This window comes from Phlebotomus argentipes, unplaced genomic scaffold, assembly GCF_947086385.1.
Source record: "Phlebotomus argentipes unplaced genomic scaffold, Phlebotomus argentipes genome assembly scaffold_4, whole genome shotgun sequence".
Lineage (NCBI taxonomy): Eukaryota > Metazoa > Arthropoda > Insecta > Diptera > Psychodidae > Phlebotomus > Phlebotomus argentipes.
The window spans coordinates 3,292,566-3,305,705 of NW_026776174.1; the positions used below are offsets into that span (position 1 = coordinate 3,292,566).

General features: G+C 47.5%; 2 protein-coding genes across 2 annotated transcripts in view; one reads left to right on the forward strand and one right to left on the reverse strand.

Moving 5' to 3' along the window:
- The first annotated feature begins 514 nt into the window (after positions 1-514).
- The window catches only part of LOC132257927 (coiled-coil domain-containing protein lobo), a 65,361-nt gene continuing 52,735 nt past the window's right edge, over positions 515-13,140 (forward strand). The window contains exon 1 of the mRNA XM_059754995.1: positions 515-883. Coding sequence (XP_059610978.1) covers positions 515-883 — 369 coding nt within the window. The remainder of the gene's footprint in view (positions 884-13,140) is intronic.
- Positions 942-8,810, reverse strand: LOC132257779 (protein distal antenna). The gene is made up of 2 exons (XM_059754810.1): positions 7,887-8,810; positions 942-4,428 (listed from the first exon to the last, which is right to left on the reverse strand). Exon 2 carries the CDS (start codon positions 4,410-4,412, stop codon positions 2,442-2,444), a length of 1,971 nt encoding a protein of 656 aa, XP_059610793.1. The 5' UTR covers positions 4,413-4,428; positions 7,887-8,810; the 3' UTR covers positions 942-2,441.

Here is a 13,140-nt window from a genome sequence, read left to right on the forward strand (position 1 = left end):
TTCCTCTTTGAGACACTTTCTTCACCACCTTTCTCACCACACGTCATCAATGCCAATCAGCTGTTGGGAACAGTTTCTCTTACTGGAATTTCTGTCTCGCTATCCAATTCGAACTTGTTTTCAGTGCTTCACTAGCCGAATATAGAGGACGCTGCGAATCTCTTATTTGAACATTGAGAGATTATGCCGATTATGCGTTTCTACAACAACCACCGTTTGTTATTTTTTTAGTTGGTGGTTTCTATAAACAATTCTATATTTCTGAAATTTTCTAGAATCAAAGCTAGAAATGTCAAGTAATAGTGTGAAAATGGATAAATCTGATCAGACTAATCTGTCCATTGACACAATGGACGTGAGAGCTTCACTGCTGACTCCAGGCTTGAGCCTCTCTCGGCGAGCATCTCTGCGCCCTCGCAGCGTCTCTCCCACTCCTTCCGCAGCAGCAGACGCTGAGGAGGTCCAGGAGGTGATTGTGGCGAAGAGAAGCGCTCCAGAGTGGACTTACGGAAGCATGACTACCGATGAACTGAGGGAAGTGAAGAAGCAAATCGGCATCATTGACGTGAGTTTTCCCGAAGTGAAGAACCCCAAGTTTGAGGATTTCTCAGACTTCCCACAATCTTACTGGACACTCACGCCCAAGGAGAAGCTCATTCTGATGTTTGCCGAGAACTTTCGTCAGCAACACAATGAGAAGCACATTGACCGGATGCCACTGGTTTTGGCGCCAAAAAACGAGTGCGGCATCCAGAAGTTCGTGTCCACCACAATTCGACCAACATCTCTCCACTATCCGGACTTAATTGGATCCTGGGAGAAAATCTCATCCTTCGTGGCGGACCACATTGAGTACGAGCCACTGACCAACCCCACAACGATTGTGAGTAGCGACTGTGTTTAGTAGATTTTCGGGGTGAGTGAGAGATGAGGAAGTGTTTGAAAGGAAATATTTTATTCAGTAATTTACCATCTTTTGTAACATTTTTTTTTAATTAAGATAATCACATGAAGATATAAGATAATGGTAAATTCAATTTCTGCGTAATATAATACATAGTTGTCATCTGTGGTGTAATTCACTTTTGCCACTCTATTATAGATCCAAATTCTTAACTATTTAACCTTATATATACCATTTAATCTCATTTCATTTCATTTATTAATAAGTATATTCAAGGAGGGTGGCTCTCTGGTGAGACACTCACTCGAAAGCAAGTATTTTGGCATTTTATGAGCATATCTTTTACATCATCTCATCTCAATTCAACGATATTCACATATTCAATAATATTGTACAATGTATCCTTAGAGAACAGAATATTTCCACCTCTCTCGCTGCTCTCTGTAAAATCACAACAAAAATATTCTTGTAAAAAATTTCCTTTAAAAATAATATTGGTCAGTCTGAAAAGTAGATTTCATAATATATATTTTGGGAATGGTAGAGTAAAAAAAAATCAAACTAAATACATCGATCGGCAGCGATAAAAAAAATCAGTCTAAATTGCAAATGAATCAATTGAGCTAAAATGTCACATTGTCGAGGAAAGACTTGTCCACATAGCGCAACTTCCTCTATTACATGTGGTATTCATGATACAATAGTGATATTTTATTAATGATTTTCAGTGATGCTTCAACGATTATTTTCTGAAATGACTATTTACATGATATTTTAAATTACGCTATTCCTTTTCTTCTGTTCACCTCCTCTGATATCTTTTCTCTCTCTGGTTAATCTTACAAACATTCTACGCTATATCGTAAAATTACACATTAATTGAATACTTTGAATTTCATCATTATTTATCTTTGGAATATTCTATGGAGTTTCAGTGTCATATTTTTGGGGATTTCTCTTTGAATTCTGTTTCTCTTTTCTCAATATATTTTTTTTTATTCAACTTCAATTGTGGTAAATTCGTATTATTTTGTACGATTCACTAATTTCTAAACATCTTCTTTTTTTTCATGATATTTGGGGTACAGTTCATGAGTGATACAGGAGGAAATTATGTTTAGTTGAAAGAGCGCACTAAAACTTGAGTTACAGCATTGAGATTCGCGTAAAATACCGCTGTGGGCTGTAGATAATGGAATATTTTGTTAGTTTAGTGAATACTTTACACAATATGCACAAAGTGTGATCATTTTGGGGATGTTATGCTTCCTGTAATATGTACAAAGTATAGGAGCTAATAGTTAGGAACGAAAGCAGCACTGAATGTGCTTTCTTATAGGGGCGATGGCGGATAGAATAGTTCAGGGTGGATGTCTTCGTTGTCCTGATCGAAGTCCTCATCCTCTACCGCTTCCGCCATGTCATCTTCCTCCTCCTCCTCCTCCTCGTTGAAGTCATCATACCAGCTATCTGTGTCCCCATCGTCGTCGTCCACGTCGGACCCCGGAGACTCATCGGTCGATCGTTTGGGTAGATCCTATTTGCGCCGGCGGATCTTCACGCGTCTCTCGTCCCGTGTGGACCGATTGAGACTCAGCCTGATGCTCTGCAGCAGATAGCGGAACTGCATCACCTGCATGGCCGTGATGTTGGGATCACTGCACGATTCCAGCCACTGCAAGAACTTCTCGCCGTGCTCCACCGCCTCCAGCGAGCTGCTCACGCTGCTCTCTGGGCTGGATGATTCTGGCGTGGATTCGCCCTTGATCTCGTTGTTGTTGTTGTGGAAGAGGAGATCATCCAGCACGGCGCGCACTTTGGTCAGAGACTTGTCACTGTCGTCAGCGGCGGTCTCGGGAGCGCCATTTGTGGGCGTGGTGTCAGCGTCACCAGGCAGTGAAGGTGACTCACTGGCCTTGGCGATGTCTTCCTGCTCATCCTTCATCGTGGACGAGTTGTCCGACGGCAGGGGCAATTCAGTGGTGTGCGCTTCATCGGCATTGCCATGTTCCTCCGACGTGACGGTGTTCGTGGCGGACTGAGAGGCCGGAGGATGATGCGACAAATCCTCGGGCTCCGACTTGCCGCCGGAAGTGGTGTCATTCTTGGTCAGCTGCGAGAAGAGGATGTTGTTGTAGAGATTCTGCGACTTCACACTGCTCCCATTGAGCATCCCATTAGTGGAGTGGGGCAGCTGACCGAGGCTCGGACTCGAGCCTCCCATCGAGGCCTGCTGCTGCAGGAATTGCTTGTCACTGCCCATGAGACTGGCGCCCATGGTCTTGTACCAGTTCCACAGCCACATCTGGTTCTTCGTGTCATCCGAGGCGCCGGAGGGCGTGGACGAGGGTGGCGTGATCTGGGGAGAGGACACCACTGCCGGCGGGGTCGGAGTGTGGGACGCTGCCAGACTCTGCGTGGGCGGCGTGGTACGATGCAGAGGACTAGATGTCTGTGGTAGGCTGGAGTACAGGCTGCTGATGCCCAGCATTGACTGCTGCGATTTGAGCCAGTACCAGAGCGAGTCATCCATGGGAGCGTCTCGAGCCATGCCAGACGAGCTGGACATCTTGTACTTGCCGCCCTTATCGAGGCTCATGCCCAGCAAATCGTTGGCCGCCGACACGGCGTTCTTGTGCTGCAGCTTGGCCAGATTCTTCACCGTCAATCCCTGGCTCTTCTCCATGTCGCTTCGGCTGCTCTGCGCCGAGGAGCCCTTCGGCCTGGCTGAGCGCAGTGATTGCGAGGATGAACTGAGCGATCCCAGTCCCGGCATGGCCGACAATGCAGGATTTTGGAGCTGTGCCAAGATGTTGAGATTCGTGGCGATGTCGTTGAAGCTCAGCGCCAGAGGACTGGTCCCCAGACCGCCCACCGACGAGAATTGCGTCAAGTTGGACAGAGGACTAATGGCCGCCATTGAGAGATCTGCCTTGGACGGGTCGCTGGGCTTCGAGAGATCAGCTCCGTAGCCCTTGAGACTGATGTCCTTCGCCTTGGACTGCATCGCGGACAGATCGGCCGCGGTCTTTGCGAATGAGCTGTAATCCGAACCGAGTCCATTCAGGTGCAAGTCCCCGCCATTCAGGCCCTTGTGATCGCTCAAGTCCAGTCCATTGAGCGAGGAGCGCTTGTAGTGATCTTCGTACTTAATCTTGCCGTTGGCTGAGAAGTTCAAGGGCAGAGATGTATCCAGCTTCTGTCGCTTCTCTGGCGGACAGTTGAGCAGTTCCGATGCTGCAGCAGCAGCCACCAGTGCCGCATCGATCTTGTCCATCATCTTGTCCGCGGTGGGCTTGTCTGGTGTAGACTGACGAGACATGTAGCGCAGCTTCTCCTCATTCTTGCACCACCCGCGCAGCGTCGACTCCGGGACACCGATGTCTCGTGCCACGGACGCCTTGCTCTCACCATCATGGATCCTCTGGATAGCGTCGATCTTATCGCTGGCGGTTAAGTGTCGCAGGGGGCGCTTCCCCTTTGACGTCGCCGGAACCGTGGACATCATGTTCCACGCGAAGTATCTGTAAAAATATAAGACAAGGAGTCAGGGTGAGAAATCGCACATAAAAGTGTCGTATTCTTCTTAAGGTACATTTTCTTGTTGATCTTGTGTCTCTAGGCAGGGAAATACAGTCAGAAATTTTTTGTTCAAAAGTGGGATCTAAGATTGACCTAAACAAGTTCGCCACATTCCCAATTTGTCCCCAAGAATCACAATTCACACATGAGCTGAACTATGCGCGTGCATATCCACATTTTTACGACTGTGTCACCCTGACAGTGTGCTCAACATAAAAATGAGTGAGAGTTATGGCTGGGCGAGGATTACCACGGCCCCTTTAAAAAAGCACGTGGCAAGAGAGTTCTATACAGCAGCTATTCGTGCCTATGTAGAATCTCTGTTCCACATTTTCCCCATTATATTTCACACGATACTTTACCCCTCTTTTATTTCTCCAACTTTTCTATGTACTCCCTTTCATTCTACACCCAAACCTTATTTATTTGCACACCGTAACAATACGATGAATGAAAGCATGTTATGGCTTTTCAACCAATAAAAACTTAATATAGGGCAGAGACACCAGCTGAAAGTTATCAACTTTTGCTCTCTCCCGACATTCTACTCTCGGACCAATTTGCCGGCGGACGGTGATGCAGAGGGTGGGCTTTTTTGTTTGCATTTTGCCACAGAGCGTGAGCCATAGGGATGGCCCAAATTTTCCACTGCCAAAATTGGGTGGCGAGAGCTAGAAGAGTGTGTGTGTGTACCTTTGGCGTTGCCATGTATTGGAAAAAAAACATATGATATTTGACCCACAACTTCCGTTCAACCCCATCATCAATCACCCAAGACTCATTCGGCAATTCTTGGGGCGAAGGAGTGCAGTGCACTCCCTCAAGAGAGCAAGCACACAAACTTTCTCCGGCTGCACATGGTCTGTGTGCCCTTCGGATGGCACCCTTCTCTGCACTCTCTGTCTGTGTAATACTAAAAATTTATTGCATTTGAAAAAGTTCGTCTGACTTTTCTACTTTTCCTATGTACTTCATCGCCCACCCCCGAGCTTTCGGTGAGCCACTGCTGGGTGAGGACTTTTACTTTCGGTTTTGTGTGTCTCGTACATAAAATATTTTATAATACATAAAATGGGTGAGAGTATCAAGTTTATGTGTGTGACTCCTAAATGTGGAAAATGACTGGCGCAGTCGCAGTCAATATATTTACAATGTACAATTACATGCGAGGAGCAGAGCTTGAAGGGAAAAAAAAGTCGAAGCGAAAAAAAGCTCTCTCTCTCTCTCTCGCTCTCTCTCACACCCCTGTTCGCTATGTATCCACCCCACACTCTCTGTTTTGACACCGTCTCACACCCTGACAGCCGTAAAGTACAATAATCGTGAACTTGTCTCAATTCTGGGCGGCATGATGGAAACTTCCCATTTCGGCCGAGCGCGACAGTGCCGAGGAGGGGCGGCCGAAAAACGTGCGTTGCTCGCTCGTGGGGCCTTTCGCAGATTTTCCACAAAATTTTCCCTCCAAAACCACCCAGCCAGCCAGCCGGTCCCCAAACCCCCGCCGCACGCAAGCAATTTATCAGTGATAAACAATCTAATGCTACAGAGGGTGATTCCCATCGATTAAATTCATTGACAGACGCTTTTGATTTGTGGAATTGATCAACAAGTTGCCATCGCATTTCAATGAAACCTCCCGTGGGCTCGTTCTTCTTTTTTTTCCACCGCCCCGCGACAGCCAAATTGTCAGTGATTTCTGGACGGTCGGAGCGTAATTGGGGAAAAATTGGTGAGAAATTTGGGGCGAAAACACCGCGAGCGACCGCTCTCGTGTGTGGCGTTTTTGCTTATGGGGAGGCCACCGTGTGCGCGCTCCACTGCACAATCCGCCGGCAGCCAAGCGTTCGCCAAAAGACCCCCATTTTTCTGCACACTCAGGGAAAGTGTGTGGCCGGGCAAAAAACTCGGCTCACTGAATCGTCACTCCGTCCATCCGCCAGGTCGGAGGTTGTGAGAAGGGAGAGGCCACCAGCAAATAGGGACTGAATTATCGCGACTTCAAGTCACGTAGTCGGATTCGCGCATTACACTCACACATTCTTTCGCCTTTTTTTCATGGGTCCGTGCTCGCCTCCGCGGCAAAAAAAACGCTGGCAGAAGCCAGAACACCTTAAGGTTACTGGGATTCTTTGCAGTGCAAAATTAAGGTGCTCCAGAAAGAAAAGACAAGAAACCCAAGAAGCAATCTTATCTTGGGAATTTTTCAAAATCTCAGAATTTGTTAACTACATTTTGAGCACCGACAAATGTATTAGTTATAGAAAAAAAAGTGATAATCCCAGCTGTGATACTTTGAAACTTTTCACGCTCCGGTCAGGATTTGCCTAACTATCGCCGGTAATCACCTAATGACTTCAGTTTAGCTGCGGGAGTTCAGGTAGAAATTCGTCGGCGTGTGCAACATCTCAAATAAACTATTAATAATTGCTTCTTGAACACCATCTCCAAAGGCATTGCCCAAATTCAGTGGAATTTTTCCACAAATCCTCTATCAGTGAACTGGCAAAAGTGAAGCCCAACCGAAGCGGCCACAGAAAATTATGCTGGCGAATTGGACGTCGACTTCTTGCCGGCGAGCATGAGGGTGGCCCATGACATAAATAGTGGGCAACATAGCTTCTTGTACGGTTATACAGTACCCGCGCCAAACAATATTGGGGTGTGAGTGGCTTTGTATAAAAATATAGTTATGTAAGAGCCGCTGAGGGAGGGCGAAAAAATCCACCCCCGGGGTTAGGGGTGATTTTCATTTCAACGCTCGCGCTCTCCTCTCGCCCACTTGGCGCTCCATCTCGCCAGAATTTAAGGAAAATTATATCCTGGCGCACAGGACGTGTGTTTTCTTGGCAGAGAATTGCGCCCGACCTCGGGGGGTCGCGCTGGGGCTGCAATTTCGCGAGGCGGGAGGGCGGGTGAGAAAAAAAGGAGGAAAACCCGGGGATAAAAAGCAAAAGTTATGCTGCGTGGGACTGGCTGCCACCCCCACAATGTGGCAATGCGATTATCTTGGGGGTTGAGTTGGCGCCCGATGATTTCTCGCGCGTCTCGCGGGACGAGTGATGGAGAAAAAAGACCTCTTCCGCCACGAGCGCGTCCGGAAATAATTTAGAATGAATCACGCGCGCCTTAAATTATCCATACTTGTCGCGCCCTCCCGCCTTGTGTGCCCCAACTTCGCCGTGGCGAGAGTGTGTTGTGATAAATATTCAATTTGCACAAAGTTTCGCCGAAAAACTCCGTTCCCGCTTTTATCACAGCAGACATTGCAAAGTATGGATTTTCTCAAACCGGCAGCCAAATGAAAGTCAAAGCGTGTCTGCATTGGATTAGCGGCCACTCCAAATCTCCCCACAATCGAACACCAAAAATTTCTATAGAGACATGCAACGACAAAACTCACTTGCGATTGTCGTACGTTGCTCCAAATTCACCGCTACTCGTGCAAATTGGATGAGTCGTTTTTTCTCCGATATATTTCTCACACAATCATTTAATTAGGCTGTTCCCGGAATTTTCGGGGTCAGCAGGTTCCACCGGATCGCTTTTGTGCACAAAACTCTCTTTTTTCGCACCACTGCTCCAGCGACGCGATATCCTCAACACTTTATCTCACAGAGTCACCACCAGTTCTTCTGTCTCCCTCTGAATCTCGAATGGAGGAGGAAAAAAAAAATCCTCTGACCTCTTGGCACTTGTCCACGAATTTTCACAGGGTGTCCTTAGAGAGAGGTGAAAATCGCGAGATGTGGGTGGGCGAAGACTTCACTCTTGGCTCTCATGTGAGCTGCAGGTAATCAAGTACTTTGGCTAGACGAAGCACTGTCCACACGACCAACTCGGACGACCGCCAATGTTCAACTAAACACTGTGGAAATTTGTATTGTATCCTTCCAAGATTATATTTGCAGTCCTTACTCTTCCAAGTTTGGCGGGTCTCTGACTGCTAGGAGGGAAACTAAACTGATGTGTGCTATATATTCTCACACACAGCAGTCTTCCACCGCCTTATACATATACACTCTTCGCACTCTCCGTCTCTCTCACTGTGTGCTTTCCCCCGTGGCCTCGTGGCTGTGTGTGTGCTGGCCAGCCAATGCCTTCGCCTTCGTCGTTCTCGCGACCCGCGTATCCGTTGGGACGGCAATACAGCACCCGGGCTGGAGTGTGAGTCGGGTCGAATGGAGAGTGACAGGGTTGAATTCAGGGGTCCCCAACTTTTGCTCTTCGCTTTCTCCTTCACCCGCGGAGTGCGGCCGCTGCAGAGCTTCCCGCCAGTCGATCTCACCTCATGAACTCACCGCCAGGCTAATGAGTCTCTCGGCAATTATCAAAGATCATTACCGATGAGTCTTCTTGGGTGATTAGCCGGACTTCTGCTGAACTGATTATTTTTGCGACATGAAATACGGGGAGAAATATGTCTGCGAATGTCAAATGAAGACCTACTTGTTCTTCTCGCGAACGCCAACGCTTTGCTGAAAAGTTCAAGAAATAATACTACAGAACGTAAGCAATTGATAGCTTTTCTTCGTAAAAATAACTTCATTCTAAAATTAAAGTCACCGGTTTTCTTGAGCGTGGAAATGCTTTAAAAGTACCGTGTGCATTTCTGCAGAGGAAATGCTCTCTTGCTTGCTCCGGTTTTCACAAACAATTACTGCAAAACTCACGGCAAGCGCTCAAAGGAAGCCACAAAGCAAAAGTCTCTCCTTCTGCAAACTGCGAGATTTCACTCCCAGTCCGCGTCTGGCTTGGACGGTCCGCGAAACGCGATTTGTCTATGCCAGCGGTGGGGGATGAGGGTAAGGCTATGGCTGCGCCGAGGGGAGACGACGTGCGGAGGTGCTGCTATTTTCTCATGTTCTCTCTCACTCACCCACTCGCCATCCCCTATCCTTGGCCCCTGGTACAGATATATAGTGGCGAGCAGTGCACGGGGTGGTTGTGTACATGTTGGAAGTTTGAGTCGCGGCTACGAGGCAAGAAGTGTGCGGCAGGGGTTGACGGAGGGTGGGACACGAGCGACAAGAGCGAGCGAAGGTTCTGCAGAGCAGCGGGGGGTGCGGGAGGGTATGTGCGGCACCATCGTGGGGCGCACATGTACATGCGAGCCTGAGATGGGGGGCGGAGGTTGAGCCGGAGGACCGTCATATATCTACCGTTCTGTAGGAGATTCGTGTCATGTGGAATGGGGTGGCGCTATCCCTTGTGTGAGCATCGCCGTAGGGGTTGATCGCGGGTGTGGGTGGCGGAAGGTGGCGTGACGAGGGGCCAGGGGGTGGACCATGTGAGACGAGCATTTTGCCTGCTGTTCGCTGCTTGAGGGTAGAGAAATGAACTTTCCTGGCGCGAATGGCTGAAATCTCCTATTTGTAGCTGGGGCGGTCGGCGCAAAAACACTCTTACGGACTTGTGTCGTCAGTGTGTGCACAAAAGCTCAACGCCTGGTCGGTGGCGTCATCGTCGCCCCAACTCCGGGGCTTGGCATTTGAGAAAGCCGCGTCAGCCCCAACCCCGTGTCGCCTCTACGACGACAACCCTCGCTCTCCGTCCCTCGTACGCGACACGTATGGGTCTCTCCTCATGCACGGAGAGCGTCCACTCTGGGAGACCACCCGCTTCCACATTCAATCCAGCGCTTATTTGGTGGGAAAGCGTGAAACTGACTGAATACATTAGGAAGAGGTCTGTGGGTGGGCAAGACGGCGCGCGGGGTCAGGGCGCGGGCTTATTTGTATTAGTCACACCACGCAAGCATTCACGATGCGAAATGGCGAGGAGGCCTCACCCTCTCGGCCATGGACCGCCGTTCTGGTCAGAAAGGACGCCAAAGTGCTCACCATTCGTCTCACCGAGGGCTGAATAAGGCCACACTCGGGCCATGGGTCGGGGAGGGACACAGGACATACAACAAAAGGAAGAAATCGATAAACTCAAACCGCGGCTATGGATTTTCTCCGGAGGCAGCAGCGGCAGAAAAAATTGTCTTCTCTCGTTTCCACCAACTCGGGTTGAATTTATGCTCTCAGACATGTACAATGTAGGGGTAGTGAGGATTGTGAAAGGAAGGAAATTTCGTTAGACTTTGGCTCTTTGTGTCCTTCGTGAATAACCAAATACCAGCGCGATGCAGGGAAATGGAGAAAGATGGAATTTTTTGCACTTAGCAAGGCTGGGGGGCGGGAAAAGAGTCAATCATGTGAAAACCATACCAATCGCATTGGATTCATTGTTATCTGGGCCCCAGAAATGATGACTACACTCGAGAGAGGAGTCACAATCTTTCGTGTGGGCCTCTGGCGAAAAACCGACAGCGAGAGAGAGAGAGAGAGGGAGAAGGAGGACGGGAGAGAGAAGACGGGCGATATGAAGAGCATTTTGAAAGGCCAACAATTCGCATCTGTGCATTCTATTTGTCCGATTTGTGCCACTAATTTTTCTGGCAACGCCGCACACAACTACACACAGAGCGAAAAGGGCCACCGCTAAAATTCATGGAATTGCAACAGTTCAATGGTGAAATATTAACGCATCCGCCAGGTAAAATGCGTCCCGTGGTGCGGTGGCATAGCTGAAGAAATTCGGTGCAGTCTGTAGAAAGTTTGTCACCGCAGAGGATTTTTTCACGCGAACTCTGCCACGAATGAACATTTTTCAGTCACACTCTTTCGAATAGTTCGCATATTGATACTCTTTCAAGGCTTCCCGGCTTTTGTGGCGCTGCCGAGGAGGGAGAGCCTCAATTGTCCCCTTCCCAGCCGATCGGCAACGGCGATTTTATCTCTGTGCGAACAATTTGTCCCGTTGAATTGTCTCGGAATCGCGAGAAAGAGATATTTAGATTGAATAGAGCTGTCAAACTCTAGATCTTACACTGAAGGATAAAGATGATGCTTAGAATCGGATTTTGCACTATAAAATAGCACAAATAGCAATACTTTTAGAATTCTCCTGCAAACTCTTGCCTGTGAGATTCACATTTATTTGACTCTATATTAATCCCTCTAAATTTCCTTTCAACTCTGTGGCATCAGACTGTGCGATGTTGCAAAAAATGCTCCGTAAATTTCTCAATTTGGCACAAATTAAGCCAACTGACATTGCGAATAGGATATTGGAAGCTGTTTGTGAGTTGTGCTTATGATTTGCGTTATTTAATTAGTCACCAGACCACGTAGCAATTATTGATCAAACTCTGTTGAGGGGAGCATGAAATCCCTCGAGAATATCTCGCATTTCTCGCGAATATTGATTGTGCTGAGTTGTGCTTCCTTCATCTGACACTTCACTCGCAGACCCCGCGTGAATTTATGCAAATGTCTCTATATGCGCTCCTTCACCCATTGATTCGCGAAATTGCGTGCTCGATTCCTCGTCTCTGCCTCGTCGGCTCGTATCGGTGCACAATGCCAATAAAATTTCCTGGCCCTCGCAGTATTCCCGGCACAGACACATGGACACTGTTTTCACTTTAATGCCAATTTCCCCTCGATTTCTTCGTGTCCGCGCGCATAATGCACATTATTGCCGCGGCAAAAATATGCGCCGAGTGCTTGGGTGCGCTGAAAGTACTATAATTACGCGAATCCGTTCCTCCCGTGGTGAAGTCCCCGTGTTTTTTTTTCCTGCCCTGCTTCTTCAAACACAGGCAAACTCCCTCCCCAAATGCACCGACAGACGTAGAAATGCATCGCGAATTTGCAATTTATGTCTATACAATGCGAACCCCAATAATAACGATATGGGAAAAAAGAAACGTTCAAAATGTTGGGGGAAACGCGATGTATTTTGCCACTCTTCTGCTGCACGAACTCGCGCGCTATTCTATGTTGAGCGAGATGCAAAACGAGGAGTGATGCGTTTTTTTCTCTCACAAATATAGAGCAATGTTTATTAATTCGGAGTTGACAATAAATAGAAAGACAATTCTGTTCGCCAAATAAAAGTGGATTTTATACTGTCCGGTCTTTTTCGCAATTGCACAAGAATTGTATGTCTTATATTGATGAGTATTATCTAACTCTAAATAAGCTGACTGAATTGTGAGATGAAAATGTATTTTTTTTCTTCATGCTTGTTTTAAAACATTTTACATTCTCTCTTTGCGCGCTTTTAAGTTATTTGACCTATATTTTTCTAAAATCAAAAAATGAAAAATGTTTCACAAGTAAACTCTTAGGTTTACTATAATCTTTGCTCGTCCTGCAGATGTGTGCATATGTAGATTATAAATCTTTCTACTCAGCATCTGTCTGACCAAGAAGTGCTTTTGGCAGATTTGCGGATTGAGCACTCTGCGAGGTATTTCACCTTTGATTGCATTTATTCCCAGTCTTCCTTATAGCATTTGTGTACACACACACACACAGACGTACCTAATCCGGTGCAAACCTTTAACACACGATGCTTTGGTAGTGTTTGTTTACTTATTACAATAAAACCCAGAGATGTACATTTTATAAGGAGGATTCAACGTTATTCTGTATAGTTTATTCAGCGAGCGGAGGGTGGGCAAATCTATGTGAAAGTCATGTTCCCTGATGGCTGCGAGGATGGCGAGAGCGCCAAAGAGATACCGACCGCCACCCCAAGTGCAGGAGGATACTCTGGTATTCCGCTTGTGCATTTGTATGCACCTCTCTGGGGGTGGCTTC

Bases quoted from the DNA above. Each gene is read 5' to 3' on its own strand.
- LOC132257779 (XM_059754810.1), bottom strand. From the start codon at position 4,412: ATGATGTCCACGGTTCCGGCGACGTCAAAGGGGAAGCGCCCCCTGCGA.